This window comes from Sparus aurata, chromosome 8 (genome assembly GCF_900880675.1).
Source record: "Sparus aurata chromosome 8, fSpaAur1.1, whole genome shotgun sequence".
NCBI classification, from domain to species: Eukaryota; Metazoa; Chordata; class Actinopteri; order Spariformes; family Sparidae; genus Sparus; species Sparus aurata.
The window spans coordinates 23,612,488-23,634,493 of NC_044194.1; the positions used below are offsets into that span (position 1 = coordinate 23,612,488).

The following is a 22,006-nucleotide window of genomic DNA, read 5'->3' on the forward strand; positions in this document are numbered from 1 at the left end:
CTGAATTGGAGATGATTTTCTACTGTCACCAAATACACCTCCCCTTAACCCCTGAGGCTTCCTGCCTGAGTCACCCAACATTCATCCTTCTATCATTCAGTCTCTGCCTCAGCTGAACTAGGTGAAGATTTGAATTTATCCACATTCCCAGAGTCTATGGTATTTCTTTAAACTTTTATCTCAGCTGGCAGCATGGCAGTATCGGTCCACATTTAAATCATCCTTGACCTATTGAATATATGATTTTGTTTATACTTTCATGTCACCAAGAAGTTTAACCCTGCTGCGGAGGTCTCCTGACTTGTCCTGTGTCATTAAAAAAAAATCCAGTAAATTATTATAGTCTCTGACAGAATACCTGCAGACTTCACTTATCATCAGCTCTGCTGTGTGTTTAATGCCATTTTGATGAAAACACTGTTCAGAGCTGCAAGTGTGGTCTCAATGAGGTTTAAGAGGAGGTCCAGTGGTTCTTAAAAAGTTTGGAAAGGTCCCTGAGAAAGTTGTGAAAAAGTTTTAAAGATTTGACTGTGTTTGAAGAGGTTGCAGGGTTCGTTGGGGAGGTTTTACCTGTTCTTAAGGAAGTTAAAAGATCTTGAAAATGTTCCAGGGTTACCTAAAGGAGTTCCCTGAAAAGCTGTCAGCTGTCTTGGAATATATTACAGGGGTCTTTGCAAAGGTTTTCCATATAGGTCGAAGAGGGCTTGAACAGGTTCCAGGCTTTGACTAGATGGTTGCGGGGGTCTTGGAGGAGGATTGCGAGATCCTTTGACAGACTGTATGTCCCTGAAGGTTTTCTGTGTATTCTGTGGAGATTCCAGCTGTTATTGACTTGATTTGAGAAGGTTTGAGATGGCTTTAATTGAGAAGGTTTAGGAGATCATAAAAAAGGTCCCAAGGGTCCTTGAGAAGGCTTCAGAGACCCTGGAGGTTTAAACGTCTTGAGAAGGTTTCAGAGATGCCTCAAGGAGATCGCAGAATTTCCTGAAAAGCTGTTGCTCCTTGAGGAGCTATAAGAGGTCTTTAATAGATTCCAGCATTCATTCAAAGAGGTTCCAGAAGTCATTGAGGAGGTTTGAGATGTTAAGAGATCATGAATTTCAATATTCCCAGCACTTTCTGTGATGTAGTATGCGTCATAGGAAGTAATAAGAAATGACTCTTTACATTAAGGTAGTAGCATAGTGAGAACAGGGTGTTGGGGGAATCACTTTTTTTTCTCTTTTTCATCAAACTGCAGTTTTTGCAAGTTCCTGCAATTTCATTGCATAAAATTGCATAAATATCCCACATATTCCATCGCATTTTTTGAGAAAACGTGCCGCATAATCAACGATTTTTGCCCGCAACAATCACAAAAAAACATTTTCTGGAAGGACTGTTTAATTAAAGCTCTAGTTTAGAGTTTGAGGAGAAAAGATATGACTTTAAACAGATGCCTGTCAGCCTATCAGAGAGCCGGATTCTGTTTCTATGGTTACTCCGGTATGATTTATGTAAAATATTGTATGTGTGTGGATGTGATCAGTGTACTGACAGATTGACTGACGTGCAGCAACAAAACTGACAGGAAATAATCAGCTGTGAGTCAGTTCAGACGTCCAGCTGCTGTCAGTCAGACAAACAGTTTTTCAAACTCGTTCCACTTCGCAGCTGCAGTGCAGACGAATTCTTCCTCCTGACTCACCTGAACTTACACCAGCGTCTTATTTCACAGGCCTTTAATTGTCATATTTCAGCTGAGACCGAGGACAGAAAAAACCTGTTTATTAATGTTGTTGTTTGACACACTCCTTTTTTCTGTCAATAATCATTTTTGTGTACTGAACCTAATTCTGTTTATTCACAAGAAGTTGACGAAAAATGATTTTATTTTCCGTCGGCCTGTAAACTGTGCTCCGGTTTCAAACTGCAGCAGTTTGTCAGAGGTGACACTAATGAGGGAAATGACAAAATAAGCAAATGTGTCTCAGAGAGAAAATAGAAAACAGCAGGAAAATACATTTTCACACACCTAGGGAGCTAACAAGATATTCCATTATTTTGGCAAAAAATGAATGTAAATGAGAGTAATAGAGTTTCAAGTGAAAGCTAAACTTCCATTTCTTTCTCAAAATTTCTTTGGTGTCTTCCAAACAAGCCCCGTCAGTTTTTACCACTCAGTTCAATGCAGTCATACAGTGAGCCTCAGGTCACACCTTGTGAATCGGTGGACAAGCGCTGTAGCTGTATGTTGACAAACAGTTAAAACATGCAGTATGTTAACATGATTTGCTTCCTCTGATCCCTCAGGTCAGCTGGCAGCAGGAACCTGCGAGATCGTCACCCTGGACCGGGACAGCAGCCAGCCGAGGAGGACCATCGCCCGTCAGACAGCCCGCTGCGCCTGCAGGAAGGGACAGATCGCCGGGACGACACGAGCCAGACCGGCCTGCGTTGACGGTAAGATGCCTGTTGTCCTCTGATGGTCGCTGCCAACTGGAACTATACATTAAATCGTCAGTTTGTCCACGTCCATCTTGACATGAACCCTTTACAAGTTGCTTTGAAAAATTCTGAAAAAAAAGTCTGTCAAGCCAACGATGGTCTAAGGAGCAAAACTTTCATTAGGTCATGAATAAAAATACATTTGTCGTGTATTTGAGACACACACAGGCCCACAGGTATGACAGATCATTAGGACATCATCTTTTTCATTATGTACAGTTACTTTCTAAGACAGTTTCTTTCTTCACCTAAATCTGGTTAATGTCTTTATCACTCTTTTTTTCCCTTTTCTCTGGACAACTCAACTCGTCCATACAATCCAACTATTCTGCAGCTCAAATGATCGGGGAAAATCCTCTTAACCTGCTGAAACAATATCTTGGAAGCAGTTACCTCCTCACAAGATGGTTTCTGTCTGAGTTCTTCTTATTGAAGACTGAACAAACGCCTTCCTGACTCAACAAAGGTCAGGACACAGGAGCCATTTTTATTGAGCAAATCATCAGATTCTACTAAACAGGCTCAGCTCACTTCAACTTTTTTCTTCCGTGGTAATGTTGCTCAACTGGTCGCAAGGAGTTAAGGTTTAGGCTCCATATCGACTTGGTGCGGTTTTGGGTTAAAATGACTACTTTATCATAGTTAGGGGACCTCCGGCATCATCTTAAAAGGAATAGGCACAACGGAAACACAGCGATTCGATTAGCTTTGTTATTGCCGATCACCAAGACTTCCTCTTTCGCGTCTGTCATAAATACAATACTTCCTAAAGGTCTTTGTCACCTGAATGTAAACAAATGTGGTTTCTGGGCATCTGCTGAGATGAGTGATGTTGTTGTACTTCTGGGGACAGTTTCACTGCTCTCTTCTCCGCCCCGGACCACAATATGATGTATTGATCAAGTACGTTGTGTACCGTGTTCTTCGGTTTTTGATTGTTGGTAATCTTCACAAACACCAGTTAGATCTCTGATGTGTGTTGGGTCTTTGGGGGTAATTTGAGAGTGAATTAATGTTATTTTAAGGAAGTGTCATTTCGTTGTGAGTTGAGATGCCGTCAGAACTGTGAACCTTCTCTGAAAGTCACCGTCAGCTCACAGCTTGAGCCTTGAGCTTCATAAAGGAGACAAACACACACACCTGCAGCCTCCCTCTAAATCCTCCGCATCTCTTCATCTGGACGGCGAGGTTCATAAAGTCACGGCCCAGATGGGAACAGCCCAGAGTTGCATTTCATTTCATCACCGGTTGTCTCTTTCCTTTCTCTTCCTATTTCTCTTTCTGCCATCTGGAAAACAATGGCAACAGCTGGAGGGACACTGCAGGGATTTGCAGGCGGGGACTGTGAACAGTTGCTCAGCCGAGTTAAAGAACCGCCGCTGTCTCTCCTGCTGCTTTCTCTTCAGTAAAGCTTCAGTTGAACAGAACTTCAAATGTTTTCCCCCTCAGATTCGTCTTCCGATAGATTTTTCCTCACATCAGCGATGATTTCCTGTGGTCAGGATGATTACAAAGGACAAACTATCCCACATTATCGCATCAAACAGGATGTGATGAAGATTGTGTTTTCACCTCATCAGCAGAAAAACTTCATCTTGTCCACTGAAAAGGTTTGAGCTCTGGCGGAACTCTACTGTCGGACTGCAAGGTGGAGAGGTGTCTATGCAGTATTCATCTGAAGTGACCTTTTAAATCCAAGCAGACAGATTCAAGCTAATTTCCAGAGGGAAAGCCAGCTTTTACCCACAATAATCAGTGTTGACAGAGCTACAGGATAGCAGATTCCCCCCATTTCCAGTTTTTGTTGTACACCCTTTTTTTTCTTATTTAATTAAAAAAAAAATGTTGCCTCACATATCTTACAGATGGATAGTTTGCGGGCTGGGACTAAAGAGGTTAAAGTTTGTGTTGTTGGAGCTGAATTAAAGTTTGTGTTGTCAGTGATCGGAGCTGTTTGAACGTGCTCTGCTGCTCTGGGAGGATATTTTCAGCTGCAGACTCGATGTGAGAACGCTGCTGATGGCTGCGACCTGTTTTCCGAGCTCAGAGACTCATCAGCAGCTTCCTGTTTTGTCCTCCCTGAACGTCTCAGAAAAAGGAAAATCTGCTTAAACTCGTAGTGACCTCTTGTTTGCGGTGGATGACCTGGAGGTGCTGCCGGTTCTTAAGCAGGAGATGTAGGGCTAAAAACTCTGGAGCTGGTCGGCTGAAAATGAAATAGATTTCATTCATTTCAACAGATGAAAAGGGAAAAAACTCTCCATGTTTTACATAAAGTCCTTTAATTGGTTATTTGTTGGAAAACAAAATAATAACTAATAAATATTGAGGCAATATATGGACAAAAGTATGTGGACGGCCAGACGTTCTCGCCATATGGGATACTTTTATGGAAATATACAATCTCTTGGTGTTATTGTTCGTTTAATAGAGACACAAATACAAATGTTAACAATGTACAAGGTGACTGAGGCTGTAATAATTGTCCGACAGTAAGAATTGTATTCAGTGCAAACTTTAGCCTTCGTCTGAGTTTCTCTGTGACCTTTACAAAGCTGCATGTTGGTATTTGAGTCAGTTTGTGTTTACTGCTGCAATCTCAGGTAACATAAACTCCAAAGTCTCTTCAGCATTTCAGGGAGAAAAATAATGGTGTTTTTCAGATAAAATACAAGTTCATTCAACCCAAGGGACGTTTTGGGGGAGGCATGAAAAGTCATGTCAAAAAACAGAAACAAAAGTGTCTCCAGAACGAGGTAAACAACACCTGTTCAGTATTCAGATCATTCACTTCAGCAAAAGTTGCATTAAAACAAATGGTCCATGTCAGCGCACAGTTGTCACAAAGTTGGAAACAATTACTGACGCATCAACATGTCAGATGTTCTTTAATGTTGTAGGTGCTATTATATACATATTTCATTACAATTTCCTATGTTTTTTAAGTACATATTTATAATTTCTTTTCCCTCTGAAATGTAGTGTTAAGATTAAAAAAGTATAGTATTTTTTTGCACAGTTTTGTTTTTGCCTGCGTTTATCAAGAAAGTATTTCAATTGACTGACCAGAAGTTTGACAGAAAACAGTTGAAAGGTTCCTGGAAATGTTTTAAAGAAATGACCAGCTATTATTACCTGCTTGTTATAAAATATCAGAATATTCAAATACATTGAAATACGATGCTCAACTTACTTTTGACATTTCCCGACCTGAAAATTTAAGTGTTACTTTTTTTTTCAATGTTTGTTTAGAAACTTAAAAAAGTGAAAAAACATTCATAACAACCAACAACTTTTTTCAAAATGTGGCATTTTGAAGAAGTTATTGATCAACCATGCGTCAACATTATAAGACATAAGGATAGCTGTAAAATGCTTTATTCAGGTACAAAAATATTTTTCAACTAAATGAGAAATACTTTTATCCAGATTGTATTAATATATTCTTGTACATTTTCCTCTGCAGTTGAAATACATCCGTCTACTCTTATGCACCAAAGGCTATATTCTGCCAATTGGACCTATTTTTAGATATAACTGGGCCTTGTAGACTTAGGTAAAATCTAAAAACTCTTTAATATTGATGTCAGTTAGCTTCAAATAAATATTAATTGAAATGTTAATTACTTCATGATATTAAATAAAACATACAAAATAAGGCATATTCAAAATATGCAGAATGGAGAGATTTATTCCCAGAAGAGCAGAAAATGTAAACAAAATACTCCAGTAAAATCTGGAAAAATGTATTTCTAACAGTGTTTTAAGTTGAAATAGTTTACTTCAGTTCTTATTTTCTGAGAATAATAAGATTTAACAGTTGTCCCAGATGTGCTTGGTGCTTCTTATGCTTTCTCCGCCATGTTTGATTTATGATGCCATAACTCAGAATGATAAAAAGATATGTAGACAGTAATCACATAAAACTGTGGACAAGGCATTGTGGATCTGCTTCATGCTGATTTGGACATGGTACCTAAACTTATATGGTTCAAAATGTCTTCTATATACCCATCAACTTTAGTGGATGACATGCATGAAACGGTTTATTACTCGTATTTCATTTTATACAACATATTTTCATAGATGCACCTCCTTATTTTAATAGATAACAAATAGATAAATTAGACATGTTTTCAAATATGTTAATGGAGCAGGCACAGCATTGTGTTTGTGTGATGGATAAAGTTCTGTCTTATTTTATTTAATCAAACCAGCTTTCCAGATATTTCTACTGTGTGTGGTCAGAGCCGAAGTGCAGTGAGCGCTCAGAAAGCCTTGAATAAAACTCAGACCTCTATTTTGATATGGCTGACCTTTCCAGTGCCGACGAGAACTGCATGTTGGTATTTACGTCAGTTTGTATCTGCTCGCTTTGCTTCGTGTTGTTCTGCTGTTGAAATCCACCAGCCCAGCTCAAGGGAACAGATCAGACCGCAGTCAGTTCATATCTGTCCTCTGAACATCGCAAAGGTCTGGCTCGGCTGCCCTAAACCATGAGTTTGAGTCGTGGTTCCAGTGTGGCGTTCCCACTGTGAGCGGGATAATCCCAGCATGCACCGCAGGAAGTCACACTGTACTTATCACACAGAGGAAACCAACATGTTTACAGATACGGAAACTTAAACAGGATGGAAAAAAAGTTTAATTAACTCTGGTTCGAAAATCACGACTCTGTCTCTAACTTTGATTTTAAAAAGCTCGTACACATAAATCTTTTCCACCCCTTCTGCTTTTCACACCCCATATAAAACAGAAAGATGTTACTGTTTTAGAATATCACCCACTGCTGTTTTGAGTCAGACATTAATTCTATCAGACTGTCAGCGATGAATTAAGAGAAAAGGCCAAACAGCTGTTCATAGTGAAGGGTATAGTGAAAAAAAAAACTGTTGATGAGATGAAACCTTTTTGTTTCTCAGCGGGTGGAGATGAACTGAAAAGGGCAGAGAGGTGGTGCGCTCAGGGACTGTGAGGTGTTCAGGAGTCTTAGTGATGTTTTAACCTGCTCTGATCTCAGACGTGACAACAGAACAGAGGGGGAAAAAATATGGAGGGAGGGAAGGCAGATAAATTATAGGCGCAGCAGATATTTTTCACAAAAGAAAAACACACATTTTCTATTTTGAATGACTTCTGTGTGTCAATATTATGACATTGATCTCAGAATGAATTAAAGAGATCTACACAAGAACAAAAAAAAAACAACTACAATATGCCCCGCACTTAAATCAACTTTTTGTGGTAATAAAATCTGTATATGGAGAGACTATTTTGGGATTTCTGTGAGAAAAATGATCCCGTATGTAAAAGATAAAGGCTTTCTATTCTCTTTCTTGATTTAAAGATTTTGATCTTATAATTGTAATCCTACCTAAGCTAAAGTGCAATCCCTCATAACTAAGAGGGAGATGTCTTTGTTGAATACAAGGTACTTCTGCAGAAATATAAGTGAGACAGATCCTCAGAAAAGAAGACGTTTAAAGAAGGACAAAAGGAAACAAGTTACGAACAAATCGAGAAGATCAAGATTAGACGAAAAGTTGATTAAAAAGAGAAAAGCAAAAATGAGAGTCAGCAAAAACGGTGCAAGAAAACAAGGGAAGATAACAAAAGAATAGAAAGGCTCATCAGACTCTATCTGTCCGTTCTTTAAAAGAGGAATAATGCTCTCTGTTTTCACTTCCTGTTTACACCACAGCGCAGTTTTTATTTCTTCCATCTGTTTGTTCTCTGCCTCGTTTCCTCTTTGTTTGTCCCTCGTTCCTTTGTCTCTGCTCCTCTCGTCCTTGGGGGACGAAGTGGCGTCCCTCCTTCTGGATGGCGTGTTTGATGAATGAAGCGATTACAAAATGGCCTCCTCTCTTTTCGGATAAATGAACTGCGCTGAGCGGCAGCGGCGGCGGATGGATCTGCGTTGCGGTCGTTCATTAATCAGCACGGTGATGCAGCGCTCGCAGGTGTTCAGGTGTTCACTGATACCTGAGATTAATCCTCAACACTGTTGGTTAATGTGAGAGTCTGTTCTCTGGTTCTGACTCTTTTCTATATTTAACACCTGAAAACACACAGACTCTGTTTCTTTGCGGGTTCAGTCCTCGGTTCCTCCGCATGTTGAAGTGACCTTGAGCAAGATACTGAGCCCTAAATTACAAGATTGATGGAAATTCTTTTCACAGTTTTACAGTTTAAGGGTTTTGAACAAGAGAAAAGGCAGGAAACGGCAATTTATATGAAAACAGTCACTGATGTTGTGATTTTTAGCTACATCTCACACATTCCTGTCAAAATTTACATGTACATTTTATGTAATGCTTGAAGAGGGACTATCACAATATTAATTCTTCACTACACGATTATACTGGCTGGACAATAATGATGTTCTTGCAGGATCTCCAAAGAATTTCAGGAATCCAAGAAGCTCCCGCACTGGAACTTTTTCTCTCCTAACTCTCGTATGTCATCTTTGAAGGGATTTTGTGTGGCAGTAGGAGCCACATACTGTGGTACTAGGTCGCTATAGTTACTGCGTCTTTTCCTTCTGCTTTGTTTTCTCTTTTAGTTGTCAGTGACAACCAGCATTTAGGTGCAACCCTAACCCTCAATCTACAAGGTACAAGGTAGATTTATTTATAATTTTTAAATTTCATTTCAAAATTGAAATGAGGGTTTAGTCCTTGAGAACTTCTACATCTATTTGGATTGTTGAGAAAGCGTTCAAGAGGACCTGGCCCGAGGAGTGAAGCTGCTCTGTAGTCTGGTGGTATGGCAGGTGGCAGCAGAAAGAAGCAGAACTGATTGAAGAGGCTCTGGATTATTTACACGACTTTATTATGTTTATCATGAACGTGACGACCTCAGAGGTCTGAATAGTTCATACTTGTTGGTCCTTGTTAGGACTTGAGCAGCAGCGTTCTGAATCAGTTGCAGCAGACGAAAGGATTTTTTTGGGAGACCTGTAAAGACCCCATCACAGTAGTAAGGCAAGGCAGGTTTATCTGTATAGCACAATTCAACAACAATTATTTCAGTCTTATCCTTGTTTAATTGAAGAGAACTGTCCCCTTTGATATCAAATGAAACATATTTAGATCCAAATATTTATTTGACCTTGGTCCGGAGCTGAACAGTTCAGTAATGTATCAGAACTGTTTCAGGTCCTGGTTGAACATTTTGTCCTCCAGTCTGAACACTTCCAGCTGATTTCAGGAAACAGCAGCATTTATAGCCTCACAGTGAGGCATCTGATGAAACGCACAGACACCACAGAAGTAATGGAGGTGTTACAGAGGGAAGCGTGCGGCGTGCTCACTCAGCCGAGGCGTCCTGGGACGATGGAGAAACGAGACGAATCAACAGACGCGGCGGCCGCTGTCGGCTTCCATCCTCGTCCTCAGCAGGAATCTTGGAGGAGCTGTGATTACACGTCGTCCTCTCAGAAACTAACAGGGCGCTGCTGTTTCCTGTCGCTCTGCTGTCTGACACCATTCATTGTGTCTCAGGGGGAATCTGAGCGCTCTCAGTGCTGCACCGCTGAGCCACAGGGAGAGAAGTGGTAAAATGTTTCCATACAAACCTGAGCAGCATGACACACACACATACACACACACACATACACACCGGGCAGCAGGGACATTAACAGGATTGTCAGTGTTGAGGAAGCCAACTACAGCCAAGTGCTCCTGAGCCCATGTACTAATACTGTTTATACAATCATGTGTTTCACAAAGTGGGAGACCTTTGGTGTTGATCCAGCTAAAGGGTGGGCATTATTATTAGTTAATCAGTGCAGGGATCTCGTTGGCAAAAATCAGGAGTATGCAGGTGGCTGGTATCTATGGGTCAGTACAATTTGATGCGGGTTCGAATAAAAATCTCTTATTTTATTAAAACACAACAGAGATTATGATTCCAGCAGCATTGTTTTGCTGTCCTTGTGGTTCACTGTTACAGATGTGGTGAGTTTAAATGCTTTTCAAGCAGTGAAGGATACGATTAAAAGTGATACAGGGCTATCAAGTTTGAATCAAAGGGGTCTGTTTGGCCTTGGCATGTAGAGTTTCATCACTTGTAACTTTTTTTAGTTTAAACAACTTTCTCCAACCAAGGTAAATTCCTCCATCGGGTATCTTTGCTGTAATTCAGCTAGTAATTGGCAGCTTGCAAAGCCAACACTCCAACACTGGGGATTGTTGACAGTAAGAATGTTGATGACATTATCAGCAGAGAAGAAGAGCTGTGACCTTTATGTTTGCTCTATGCAGTAGTGCACAATATTTACCTTTTGCCATTTTATTTGAGTGTGAAGTTTATGCTCTTAGTTCCCCCCCAAAAAAGTTGTGTTCAATACATGTACTCTACATTCTCCTTGAAATCCCACAATGCAATGCTTCAATGCACTACATTTTATTTTATATAGATCAAATTACAGTTACACCTGCAAGAGATGACACATAATGACAGTGATTGTCGGTAGCCTCGGCTTACCTCGGTCTTATAATATTCCTCACACATTTGTGTATTTGTAATTGTAAATGTTAACCTAAATTCTAAAAATAATCTTTCATAAGCAGTTGAAGCATTTCCTCTGTCTGGAGCAGGATCGCTCTCTCTCCATCTTGATAGAGGTGTGAGCCATGTGAGAATTTAATTAAGTATCATGGCTGAGAGGAGCAGCTCTTCAATAGGAAATTGGTCTGATAATTGGGGCCTAACGGGCTATCACAATCACACCACTGCTCCGCTGCTCCGATGGGAGGACTGATTACCTGGTTATGTATTACAGACTTTCATTTTCTTCATCTTTCCCCGGGCTCTGTACGGAGTGTAATTTAGTTTGGGGAATGAGAGCGAGGCCGGAACGACAGGAATGATTTGGTCAGTAAACTGTCACACAAACAGCCGGAGATCTTTGTGAGTGAAGAATTCATTTTCAAATGAGACGACAGGAGGAGAGAGGCTGGACACAGGATCAGCTGACTGACCTGACAGGTGACATGAGTGTGTGTTTGTGACTTTACACAGAACCTTTTATGGGTTCTCTGGGTAAAAAAATGTGTCGCTGTTTCACAATTCCTCAAATGGCGATATGTTGTCCTGTGTTAAATTACATTACCTCTTAGTCACAACCTACCTCCCAACTTTTGGGTTTGTTCAGATGCCACCCTGCCCTGGCATTTAGACAACAGCAAAGTTGCCTGGCCCATCTGCCTGCAAATGCCGATATTTAATCAGGTCCTGGGTTGTCAGGTTGAGGTGACAAATTGGGTTGGAATTGTACGTAGTGTGTGTGTTGTGTTTGTAGATTGCTTTTCATGGACAAGCAACTTAGGCGACAATTTTGTATGACAGTTATTAATGTTAAAGTTTTAGGATCGGGTAGTTAATGGGAGAAACCACAAAATGGGGGCATGTTGACCATGAAATACTGGATAAACCCAGGAAAAACAGGTGTTGGCAGGTTATTTTGAGATGTGTTGCTTTATGTCATGTTGTGTTTATTATGTCATGTAATGATACTTTACATAACGTTGTGTAACGCTACATTGTGTTACAACGCTGCACTTCATCGCGCCATGTCATGCTACGGCATGTTATGCTGTCTCAAAAGTACCAAAAAGTAATACTTAAACTGGCCGTTAGCATTTAGATTGGTTCCTTACAAACCGCCATTTTTTTTCTGCCACCGGGAGCTAAATCTCCCACGAAAGGAAGGTTAACTGGCAAATCTGTCAGTTTGGCAGTGTGGCATCAATTCTGTTGTATACTAAATGATTGATTCAGCTGTTATTATCAGAATTGTTATTTAGAATTGTATTTAGTGTTTCCTTCATCCAATGTCATAGCTTGAATCTGTGGTTTTATTATTTCCTGTTTTTATTTTTAAGTAATATCCTCCTGTGTCTTGTTGCACTTCACATGTCCTCCCTTTGTCTTCCTCCTGCAGCCTGGATATTTTACCAGCAGGGTTCTTCAAAAAAGTTTCAGACTGCATGATTCCAGACCTGCTACAGATTGTTAACACGTCTCTTCTCTCAGGTGTCTTCCCCCAAGCCATTAAGACTGCAGTCATTAAACCACTCCTGAAGAAGAGAACTCTAGACACATTAGTAATGAATAACTATAGGCCCATTTCAAACCTCCCAATTTTAAGTGAAATAATTGAAAAAGCTGTCTTTCAACAGCTGAACAATTACTTAATAATAAATGGCTGTTTTGATGTTTTCCAATCAGGATTTCGACCACATCACAGCACTGAGACGGCCCTCGTTAAGGTCTTCAATGACATTCATTCAAACACAGACAGCGGAAAAATCTCAGTCTTAGTATTACTGGATCTCAGTGCTGCGTTTGACACAGTCGACCATAATATACTACTGGACCGACTGGAAAACTGGGTTGGACTCTCTGGTACAACACTAAAGTGGTTTAAATCTTATCTAAATGAGAGAGATTACTTTGTGTCTATTGGTGACTACACATCTGAACGGATGAAAATGACAAGCGGAGTACCCCAGGGCTCCATTCTGGGGCCTCTACTATTCAACATTTACATGCTCCCTCTAGCTCAAATAATGGAAAACAATGAAATGTGCTACCATAGTTATGCAGATGACACACAAATTTGCATAACCATATCACCAGGGGACTATAATCCCATACATACCCTGAGTAGATGCATCGAACAAATCAATGATTGGATGTGTCAGAGTTTTCTTCAGTTAAACAAAGATAAGACTGAAATAATTGTTTTTGGATCCAAGGAAGAACGACTTAAAGTCTCTGCTCAGCTTCAGTCTGTAATTGTACGAAAGGGTTGTTAATTGATGCTGATTAAGCGGGGCGAGTGACGGAGATGAGAAGTGGACACGCGCATCGGGAGCGAGCGCATGCGAGACAGCTGTGAGAGCAGAGTGGAGAGGCAGGGGTGGAGACGCGCATCGGGATCGAGCGCATGTGAGACAGCAGAGAGCGCTGAGTGGAGAGATAGAGAGCGAGTGCTGCCAGAGACTCACTTATTCCCCATGATTGTGTGCGTGCGTCCGTGAGACCTGTAAGTCATATTGTTTATATTGGCACCTAGCTTGTTCTTGCTAGCTAAAATGCACGTGATTGTTAATTGATTAGCTGGTGCTAGTTGTCCATGTGTATTTGTATTTGAGTTAATGAGTGCATTGGTTATGTTAAGTGATCACCCTGCTTATATTGTAAAGAGATGTGTATATATAGCATAGATTTAAGTACGTAAGAGTGCATGTATCTATATGTATGCATATGCCATGAGGGCTACAAAATGTTTTTATTTCTTTGTTGACAGAACCACATACACACACAAGTTTGCCCATGTTCTGTACTGTTGCTCAACAACATTAAAGCAGTCAAACTAAAGGAGAGTTGTCAGGATCCGTGTTTTAATAGACACGCCTGGGCGAAGCTGGAAATCAGGATCAGCATAAAGAGTTTAATACAGTCCTTTATCGAAGCCCTCACTAACATTAAGGTCCTTCGAGCCGGATTTCTGGCCTTTACCACAGGATAAGGATGGAACATTATAACAGTGGAGCACGCCCAAAGAGAGACAGGCATCCACCACGTCATCTAGATGATTACGAATTGGACTATCAGAGAAGTAAATCCCGAAATACACATTACTCGAGCACAGTACCGTACGAACATGGGCGAGAAGAGGATGAGTATCAACAGCTGGAGGGAGTAGCCGAGATGACCTCTCTCACTCATTATAATCATTCACCTCATCCACGCCGAGGTAAGAGATATCAAGAAGTGCAGTATAGCCCCTTTCTCTTCCATCAGGAGTTGCAGACGATAAGGGAGGAGAACATGCAGCTTCATGAATCTCAGGCAGCCATGCATAGGGATTTTGAGCAGCTTCGCTCACTCAGAGGAGATGTGAGGTTGCTTGTGGACACAGTGCGAAGCCTTCAGGAAACAAAGGCAGCTACAGTTAGTCACGCCCCCATGAGGTCCCTTAATCAACAGCCAGGTCCAGATGAGTGGCCTAACTACCTACCTCCACCTGCTCATGCTCCACCCCCAGCAGAAGAACAACATGAAGAAGAAGAGGAATGGCCAGAACCCCCACCACCATGGCCAGAGCCCGAAGAGCAGCCTCAACGGAATGAGGTGGCAGACCTCCTGGACAAAGTGATGCACGAGCTCCAGGAAATCAGGCTGAGTACCTCCTCCGTTGCTCCTACCCAGAGCCGAGCAGCAGCTATGAGTGCTCTTCCATCAGATGGGGAATGTCCATACCAGGTTGGCCGACTCCTTAAACCGCCAGGTTATGGAGAGCCTCAGTATCATCCTCCACTGTCCAGCTCCACACCAATTCAGCACCAGCCGAGCCTGCAGCGTGCTATACCGACAGTAAAGGGAGCTCCGCTTCAACCAGAGTACCCGAGGCTAGATGCACCTGCCCATAAGCCAGGGCCTGCAGAACCACCACACAGGCAGTCCTACAGTGAACCCTCTCGATCAGAGTCAGCCTACAGGGGTCCCAGGCCAACTATTCCGAACTTCCACCAGCGAGACCCGAGTCAGTTCGCTCGCTTAAAGATAGCACTAGAGAACCTGTTACCAGCTGATGCAACAGAGCTCTTCAAATATCAGATTCTAACAGACCACCTGAAGTTGGAAGAGGCGTGTCTAGTGGCAGATTCCTACCTCCACTCCCCCACTCCATATACAGACACTATGGCTGCTCTGAATGAGAAGTTTGGACAGCCTTACCAGGTTGCACTGAATAAGATAGCCAGCGTTATGAACTCACCTGATATCCGTCGTGGTGACACTGCCAACTTCGAGAGGTTTGCCTTACAGGTTCAGTCGTTGGTGGGAATGTTGAAGACGCTTGGTCAAGCAGGTGAGAGTGAATTGAGATGTGGATCACATGTAGCACGCCTACTCAGTAAGCTACCGCTAGAAATGAGGTCAGACTTCCGGCGTTGTATGTTCCGCAATCCAGGAACTACGTACACGCTCCAAGATTTAGCAGACTGGCTCCAGTATGAGACATGGTGTCAAGACTTTGGTGGCACCACACCTAACAAAGGGCTGAAAGAAAACCAGGGACGGAGGTTAGAGGGACGTTATGGAAACCGTACGACGTCTGTCTTCCATGGAGCTAAGGATGTAGAGGGAAAGGGAGTTACCCCCTATGCCCCTTCAGAGAAGAGGAATGCTAAGGGAAAGGCGTATTGCCCTTACTGTGACAATGAAGCCCATTACCTCAATCAGTGTTCAGCCATTCAGAAGCTGAACAAAGCCCAAATCACTGAATGGATACGGGCCAACAAGAAATGCTGGCGCTGCGGACGGTCTCACCAGGCTGCGCAGTGTACCCTTAAGAAGCTCTGTGGCCTCTGCCAAGGCAAACACTTGCAAGTTCTTCATGAGGTTAACAGCAGAGCACCTAAGGAGGAGTCAGCAGAGACAAGTTGCCTTGTAAACACACCCACCGAGGTACTTTACCTAGATCGACCAACTGACTGTAATCGTGTGCTGCTGAAGGTAATTAAGGTGATCCTGCGTAACGGAAAGCACACCCTTGACACTTATGCCATACTAGATGACGGGTCAGAGCGCACAATGCTTCTTTCCGCTGCAGCAGAGAAGCTGGGTCTAGAAGGGACACCAGAAAATCTTGCCCTCAGAACTATTCGGCAGGATGTCCAGACACTGCAGGGGGCAGCTGTAGCATTCAGTGTATCTCCCGCCTCACAGCCTAAGAAGAGATTCCGTATCAATAGAGCCTTTACAGCTGCTCGTCTGGGACTGTCAGACCATTCCTATCCAGTGGCTAGTCTTCAGAAAAGGTACAGGCACCTGGCAGGTCTCTCCCTACAGCAGTTCGATAACGCCAGACCACTCATCCTCATTGGTGCGGATCACCCACATCTCATTACCCCCATTGAGCCAGTGAAGTTTGGTCCTCCAGGTGGACCAGTCGCTATCAGAACTAGACTGGGGTGGACATTACAGGGCCCGGCACGGATAGTGGAGCAACAACTACGGCCGCAGCAGTGTCTCTTAACGTCCACCGTTCCTACTAACATAGAACTCCTCCGAAATGTCGAGAAGTTGTGGCAGCTTGATACACTGCCATACAGGAAGGACAAAGAAGTGACCCGGTCAAGACAGGACCAGGAAGCTGTCACTCTACTTGATAAGAAGACTACACGGGTGGATGTGAAAGGAGTGCTTCGTTATGCCACACCACTCCTCCGTAAGAAGGACATGTCACACTTCCATGCCCCTAAGGAGGCCGTAATGCCAAGCCTTCGAAGCACTGAGAGGCGGTTGGCCAAGGATCCTGAGAAAGTCACGGCATACAAAGCTGAGATAAAGAAGTTGATCGATACAGGCTCCGTCCTCAAACTACAGCCTAGTGAACTGACACAAGATGGAGAATCGTGGTACATACCGCACCACATGGTGAGCCACAATGGAAAAAACCGCATTGTGTTTAACTGCTCATACCAGTTTAAAGGCCTGAACCTCAACGAAGCCCTCCTGCCTGGACCAACACTAAGTGCATCACTCCTGGGGGTGCTGCTTCGTTTCAGAGAGCATCCTGTGGCCATCAGTGGAGACATCAAGGGGATGTTCCACCAGGTCCGCCTCTTACCTGAAGACAAGCCTCTACTGCGGTTTTTGTGGCGAGATTTGAGAAGAGAGGATCCTCCTGATGTCTTTGAGTGGCAGGTATTACCATTTGGCACTACTTGTAGCCCATGTTGTGCTACCTATGCCTTGCAAAGGCATGTTTGGGACCACAGTGAGCCAGGAGACAGTGTCAGATTCTCAGTGGAGCGATGTTTTTATGTCGACAACTGCCTCCAGAGCCTTCCAACCCCAGTGGAGGCCAGGGAGCTTGTGGACAGGCTAAGGGCCCTCCTAGCCTCTGGTGGATTCGAGCTGCGTCAGTGGGCCAGCAATGACCCCAATGTCATTGGTCACCTTCCAAAGGAGGCCCGATCAGATAGCCTGGAGCTCTGGCTCACCCAAGAGAAAGCAGATGTCCCTGAATCAGCCCTTGGGCTCAGTTGGCACTTCCAGTCAGATACCCTGGGGTACAAACAGCGGCCAGTGGAGTGTGGAGTGCCAACCATGCGGAATGTGTACAAGGTGCTGGCAAGCCAGTACGACCCTCTCGGATACATCTTGCCTTATACAACCAGAGCCAAGGTTCTTGTCCAGCGTCTCTGGGACAAAAACAGAGAATGGGACGACCCCCTCCTCCCACAAGAGCTTCTAGATGCCTGGAATGAATGGGAAGGGGAACTACAGGTCCTACCATCCATCAGTTTGCCAAGGTGCTACACCCCCAAAGAAGTGGACAGTGCCAGCAGCATTCGTGACGTTCACATATTCTGTGACGCCTCCGAGAAGGCATACGGGGCTGTAGCATATTTACGAACAGAAGACAATCAGGGCAAGACCTACTTATCATTCCTCCTGGCAAGATCTAGAGTAGCACCCAAACGTCTCCTGTCTATGCCAAGGCTTGAGCTGTGTGCAGCGGTGGTAGGAGCACAGATCACCACTGTGATTCAACAGGAGTTCACCTTGAAGATCAGAGGGATCACTTTGTGGACCGATTCCACAACAGTGTTGATGTGGCTACAATCTGATTCCTGCCGTTTTAAAGTCTTCGTGGGGACAAGGGTGGCTGAGATCCAGGAGCTCACCGACCGCCAGGCATGGCGCTACGTGGATTCAGCAAGCAACCCCGCAGACGATATTACAAGGGGAAAGACCCTGAAAGATCTTGCAGAGCCCAACAGGTGGAGTCAGGGCCCACCATTCCTCTTTCGAGCTCAGGACAAGTGGACAGGAAACCCTCCCCCTCTTGCCAAGGAGGAGGTATCAGAACTTCGGAAGACGACCTTCTGCGGAGTCGCATCAACAGTGATGGAGCCCCAAATTCAAGATGCAGACAAGTGTAACACATGGAAGGAGCTCGTAGAGATTACTGCAGAGGTGCTTCGCGGGGCGGCGGGTCAGCCCAGCAGTCCTACGGCCGCAGACTACCTGAAAGCGGAGACCCTCATCTTCCAGCGAGCCCAACAGGACAGCTTTCCAGATGAGTTGCGTCTCCTGAGAGCTGGTAGACCTGTTCTAGCTAATAGCCGCCTACTTACCTTGTCCCCAGAGTTTGATGAATCAGACGGAGTAATACGAGTTGGTGGAAGACTACGGAGATCTGAGGAGCTAGAGTATGCCACCCTGCATCCGATCGTTCTAGATCCCAGTCACCCTGCTGTCAAGCTCCTGATACAAGATTATGACAGCCGTTTGTGTCACCCTGGCCCTGAGCGGGTGTTTGCGGAAATACGGCGTACCTTGTGGATCCTCCGGGGACGTGAGGCTATCCGTCGACACCAACGCACCTGTACAGAGTGCCATCGGTGGAAGTCCAGACCTGTGGTCCCCAAGATGGCCGACCTACCAGCTGCTCGCCTTCGCCTCTTTAAGCCAGTTTTCCACTCCACGGGTATGGACTGTTTTGGGCCGTTCCAGGTGAAGGTGGGGCGTCGTCTGGAAAAGAGATGGGGGATAATCTTTAAGTGTCTAACCACGCACGCAGTGCATGTAGACCTCCTCACAAACATTGATGCCGACTCCTTTCTAATGGCCCTGAGGAGGTTCATTGCCCGCCGAGGGACCCCAGCCGAGTTGTTCTCAGATCAAGGGACTAATTTCAGAGGAGGAGAGAAGGAGCTACGAGAGGCATTTACTGCACTGTCTCCAGAGCTAAAACAGAGCCTTGCCAAGGAGAAGATAGCCTTTCACTTCAACCCACCTGCGGCTCCTCACTTTGGAGGAGTCTGGGAGAGGGAGATCCGCTCAGTCAAACAGGCACTCTATACAACTGTTGGAGCTCAGGCACAAGCCGAAGAGGTTCTTAGGACGGTGTTAATCGAGGTGGAGGGCCTTTTGAACTCAAAGCCTTTGGGTTACGTATCATCCAGTGTTGCCGACCCTGACCCTGTGACCCCAAATCTTTTATTGATGGGGCGGCGAGATGGGTCTCTTCCTCAGGTAGTGTATCCGGCTACTGAACTCCTCAGCCGGCGCAGGTGGAGACACTCTCAGATCTTGACAGATCATTTCTGGTCAAGTTTCATCAGATACTATCTCCCTGGCATGCAAGCTCGCCAGAAGTGGCACGCCATCCAAGTCAACACCACAGAAGACAAGGTTGTTATGCTGGTAGACCCCCAGCTACCAAGGGCACTCTGGCCTATTGGACGGGTGATTAAGGTGCACACAAGTGCGGATGGTCATGTGAGGTCTGCTGATGTGAAAATAAAGGATAAGATCTACACCAGGCCTGTCGCCCGCATGGTCATCCTCCCAGCCATACCCGATGATGAAGATCAACTTGGGCCCCCTCAGGACGAGTAGCCTTTCGTAGGTACAAACAGCTACCGCTATTTGGGGGCGGCTGTACGAAAGGGTTGTTAATTGATGCTGATTAAGCGGGGCGAGTGACGGAGATGAGAAGTGGACACGCGCATCGGGAGCGAGCGCATGCGAGACAGCTGTGAGAGCAGAGTGGAGAGGCAGGGGTGGAGACGCGCATCGGGATCGAGCGCATGTGAGACAGCAGAGAGCGCTGAGTGGAGAGATAGAGAGCGAGTGCTGCCAGAGACTCACTTATTCCCCATGATTGTGTGCGTGCGTCCGTGAGACCTGTAAGTCATATTGTTTATATTGGCACCTAGCTTGTTCTTGCTAGCTAAAATGCACGTGATTGTTAATTGATTAGCTGGTGCTAGTTGTCCATGTGTATTTGTATTTGAGTTAATGAGTGCATTGGTTATGTTAAGTGATCACCCTGCTTATATTGTAAAGAGATGTGTATATATAGCATAGATTTAAGTACGTAAGAGTGCATGTATCTATATGTATGCATATGCCATGAGGGCTACAAAATGTTTTTATTTCTTTGTTGACAGAACCACATACACACACAAGTTTGCCCATGTTCTGTACTGTTGCTCAACAACATTAAAGCAGTCAAACTAAAGGAGAGTTGTCAGGATCCGTGTTTTAATAGACACGCCTGGGCGAAGCTGGAAATCAGGATCAGCATAAAGAGTTTAATACAGTCCTTTATCGAAGCCCTCACTAACATTAATGTTGAAAACTACAGACCAAGTCAGAAACCTTGGTGTGACTATGGACTCAGACATGAATTTCAGCAGCCATATTAAGACAGTTACAAAGTCAGCCTACTATCACCTTAAGAATATATCCAGGATAAGAGGGCTTATGTCTCGGCAGGATTTGGAGAAACTTGTTCACGCATTTATCTTCAGCAGACTCGACTACTGTAATGGTGTCCTTACAGGACTCCCTAAAAACTCCATCAGACAGCTGCAGCTGATTCAGAACGCTGCTGCTCGAGTCCTAACAAGAACCAAAAAAGTAGATCACATCACTCCAGTTCTTAGATCTTTACACTGGCTTCCTGTCTATCAAAGAATAGATTTCAAAGTCCTGTTGTTGGTTTATAAAGCATTGAATGGTTTCGGGCCAAAATACATTTCTGATCTGCTGCCGCGTTATGAAGACCTCTGAGATCATCAGGTACCGGTCTGCTTTCAGTCCCCAGAGTCAGAAGTAAACATGGAGAAGCAGCTTTCAGTTACTATGCGCCACATATTTGGAACAAACTCCCTGAAAATTGCAGGTCTGCTCCAACACTCACCTCTTTTAAATCAAGACTTAAAACATTTCTTTTTGCCACTGCTTTTAACTGAAGCAATTCAAGTCTTTGAACTGCATTATTACTCTGAGTTTTTTTTTTTTTTTCTTATGATGCAATTTTTAATGTCTTTTAAATGAAATGTTTATGTCTTTTAATGTAATTTGTGTGAGCCTGTAAAACACTTTGAGTTGCCTTGTGTCTGAATTGTGCTATACAAATAAACTTGCCTTGCCTTGCCTTGCCTTTGTCCAAGTTTCCTGCATTTCTGATTGTCTGATTGTATTTCCTATGTCATGGAATCTGGTTTTTCGGCTTTTGTTATTAAAAGCTTACTTTTCGTACAGTTACCTGTCTGCATTAGTGTCTTGCATTTGGTTCCCCTTTTTTGTTGAAGCCTGACATCCAATTGACGACCATATAAATTAAATGAAACTAAATTAGCTACTATGACTTTGATTCCGCATGCAGTCTGCAAAGTAACAAGTAAATACAGTTGTCAATGTATTTGTACTCGTCATGCAAGGCTACATTGTGTTGCTTTTTATGTTGCAATGTAACGTCCGGTTAAAATATGCATACATTAAAGGAAAATTCCCAGAAAACTGGATTCTTTAAAAGCACTTTGCAGGTAGCTTTTCTAGGTATGATTCAGGTCAAATGTGTGACAATCTTGTTAAACAGGATGTAACATGTTTGTTCTGGATACCTGAGTGATTACAGCAACTATCAACTAAGCGAGCTCATTATTATCACGTTCAGTTTGTCATATATCAGTATTTT

The 22,006-nt window shown here is 43.6% G+C and overlaps 2 protein-coding genes across 2 annotated transcripts in view; both read left to right on the forward strand.

Moving 5' to 3' along the window:
* LOC115586112 (chemokine-like protein TAFA-5) overlaps window positions 1–22,006 on the forward strand; it is a 49,619-nt gene that overhangs the window by 14,034 nt on the left and 13,579 nt on the right. Inside the window, exon 2 of the mRNA XM_030424893.1 lies at window positions 2,293–2,442. Within this exon, the coding sequence (XP_030280753.1) occupies window positions 2,293–2,442 (150 nt within the window). The remainder of the gene's footprint in view (window positions 1–2,292; window positions 2,443–22,006) is intronic.
* On the forward strand, window positions 19,091–20,601 carry LOC115586109 (uncharacterized). Its single transcript, XM_030424888.1, has 2 exons — window positions 19,091–20,207; window positions 20,472–20,601. Exon 1 carries the CDS (start codon window positions 19,141–19,143, stop codon window positions 19,915–19,917), a length of 777 nt encoding a protein of 258 aa, XP_030280748.1. The 5' UTR covers window positions 19,091–19,140; the 3' UTR covers window positions 19,918–20,207; window positions 20,472–20,601.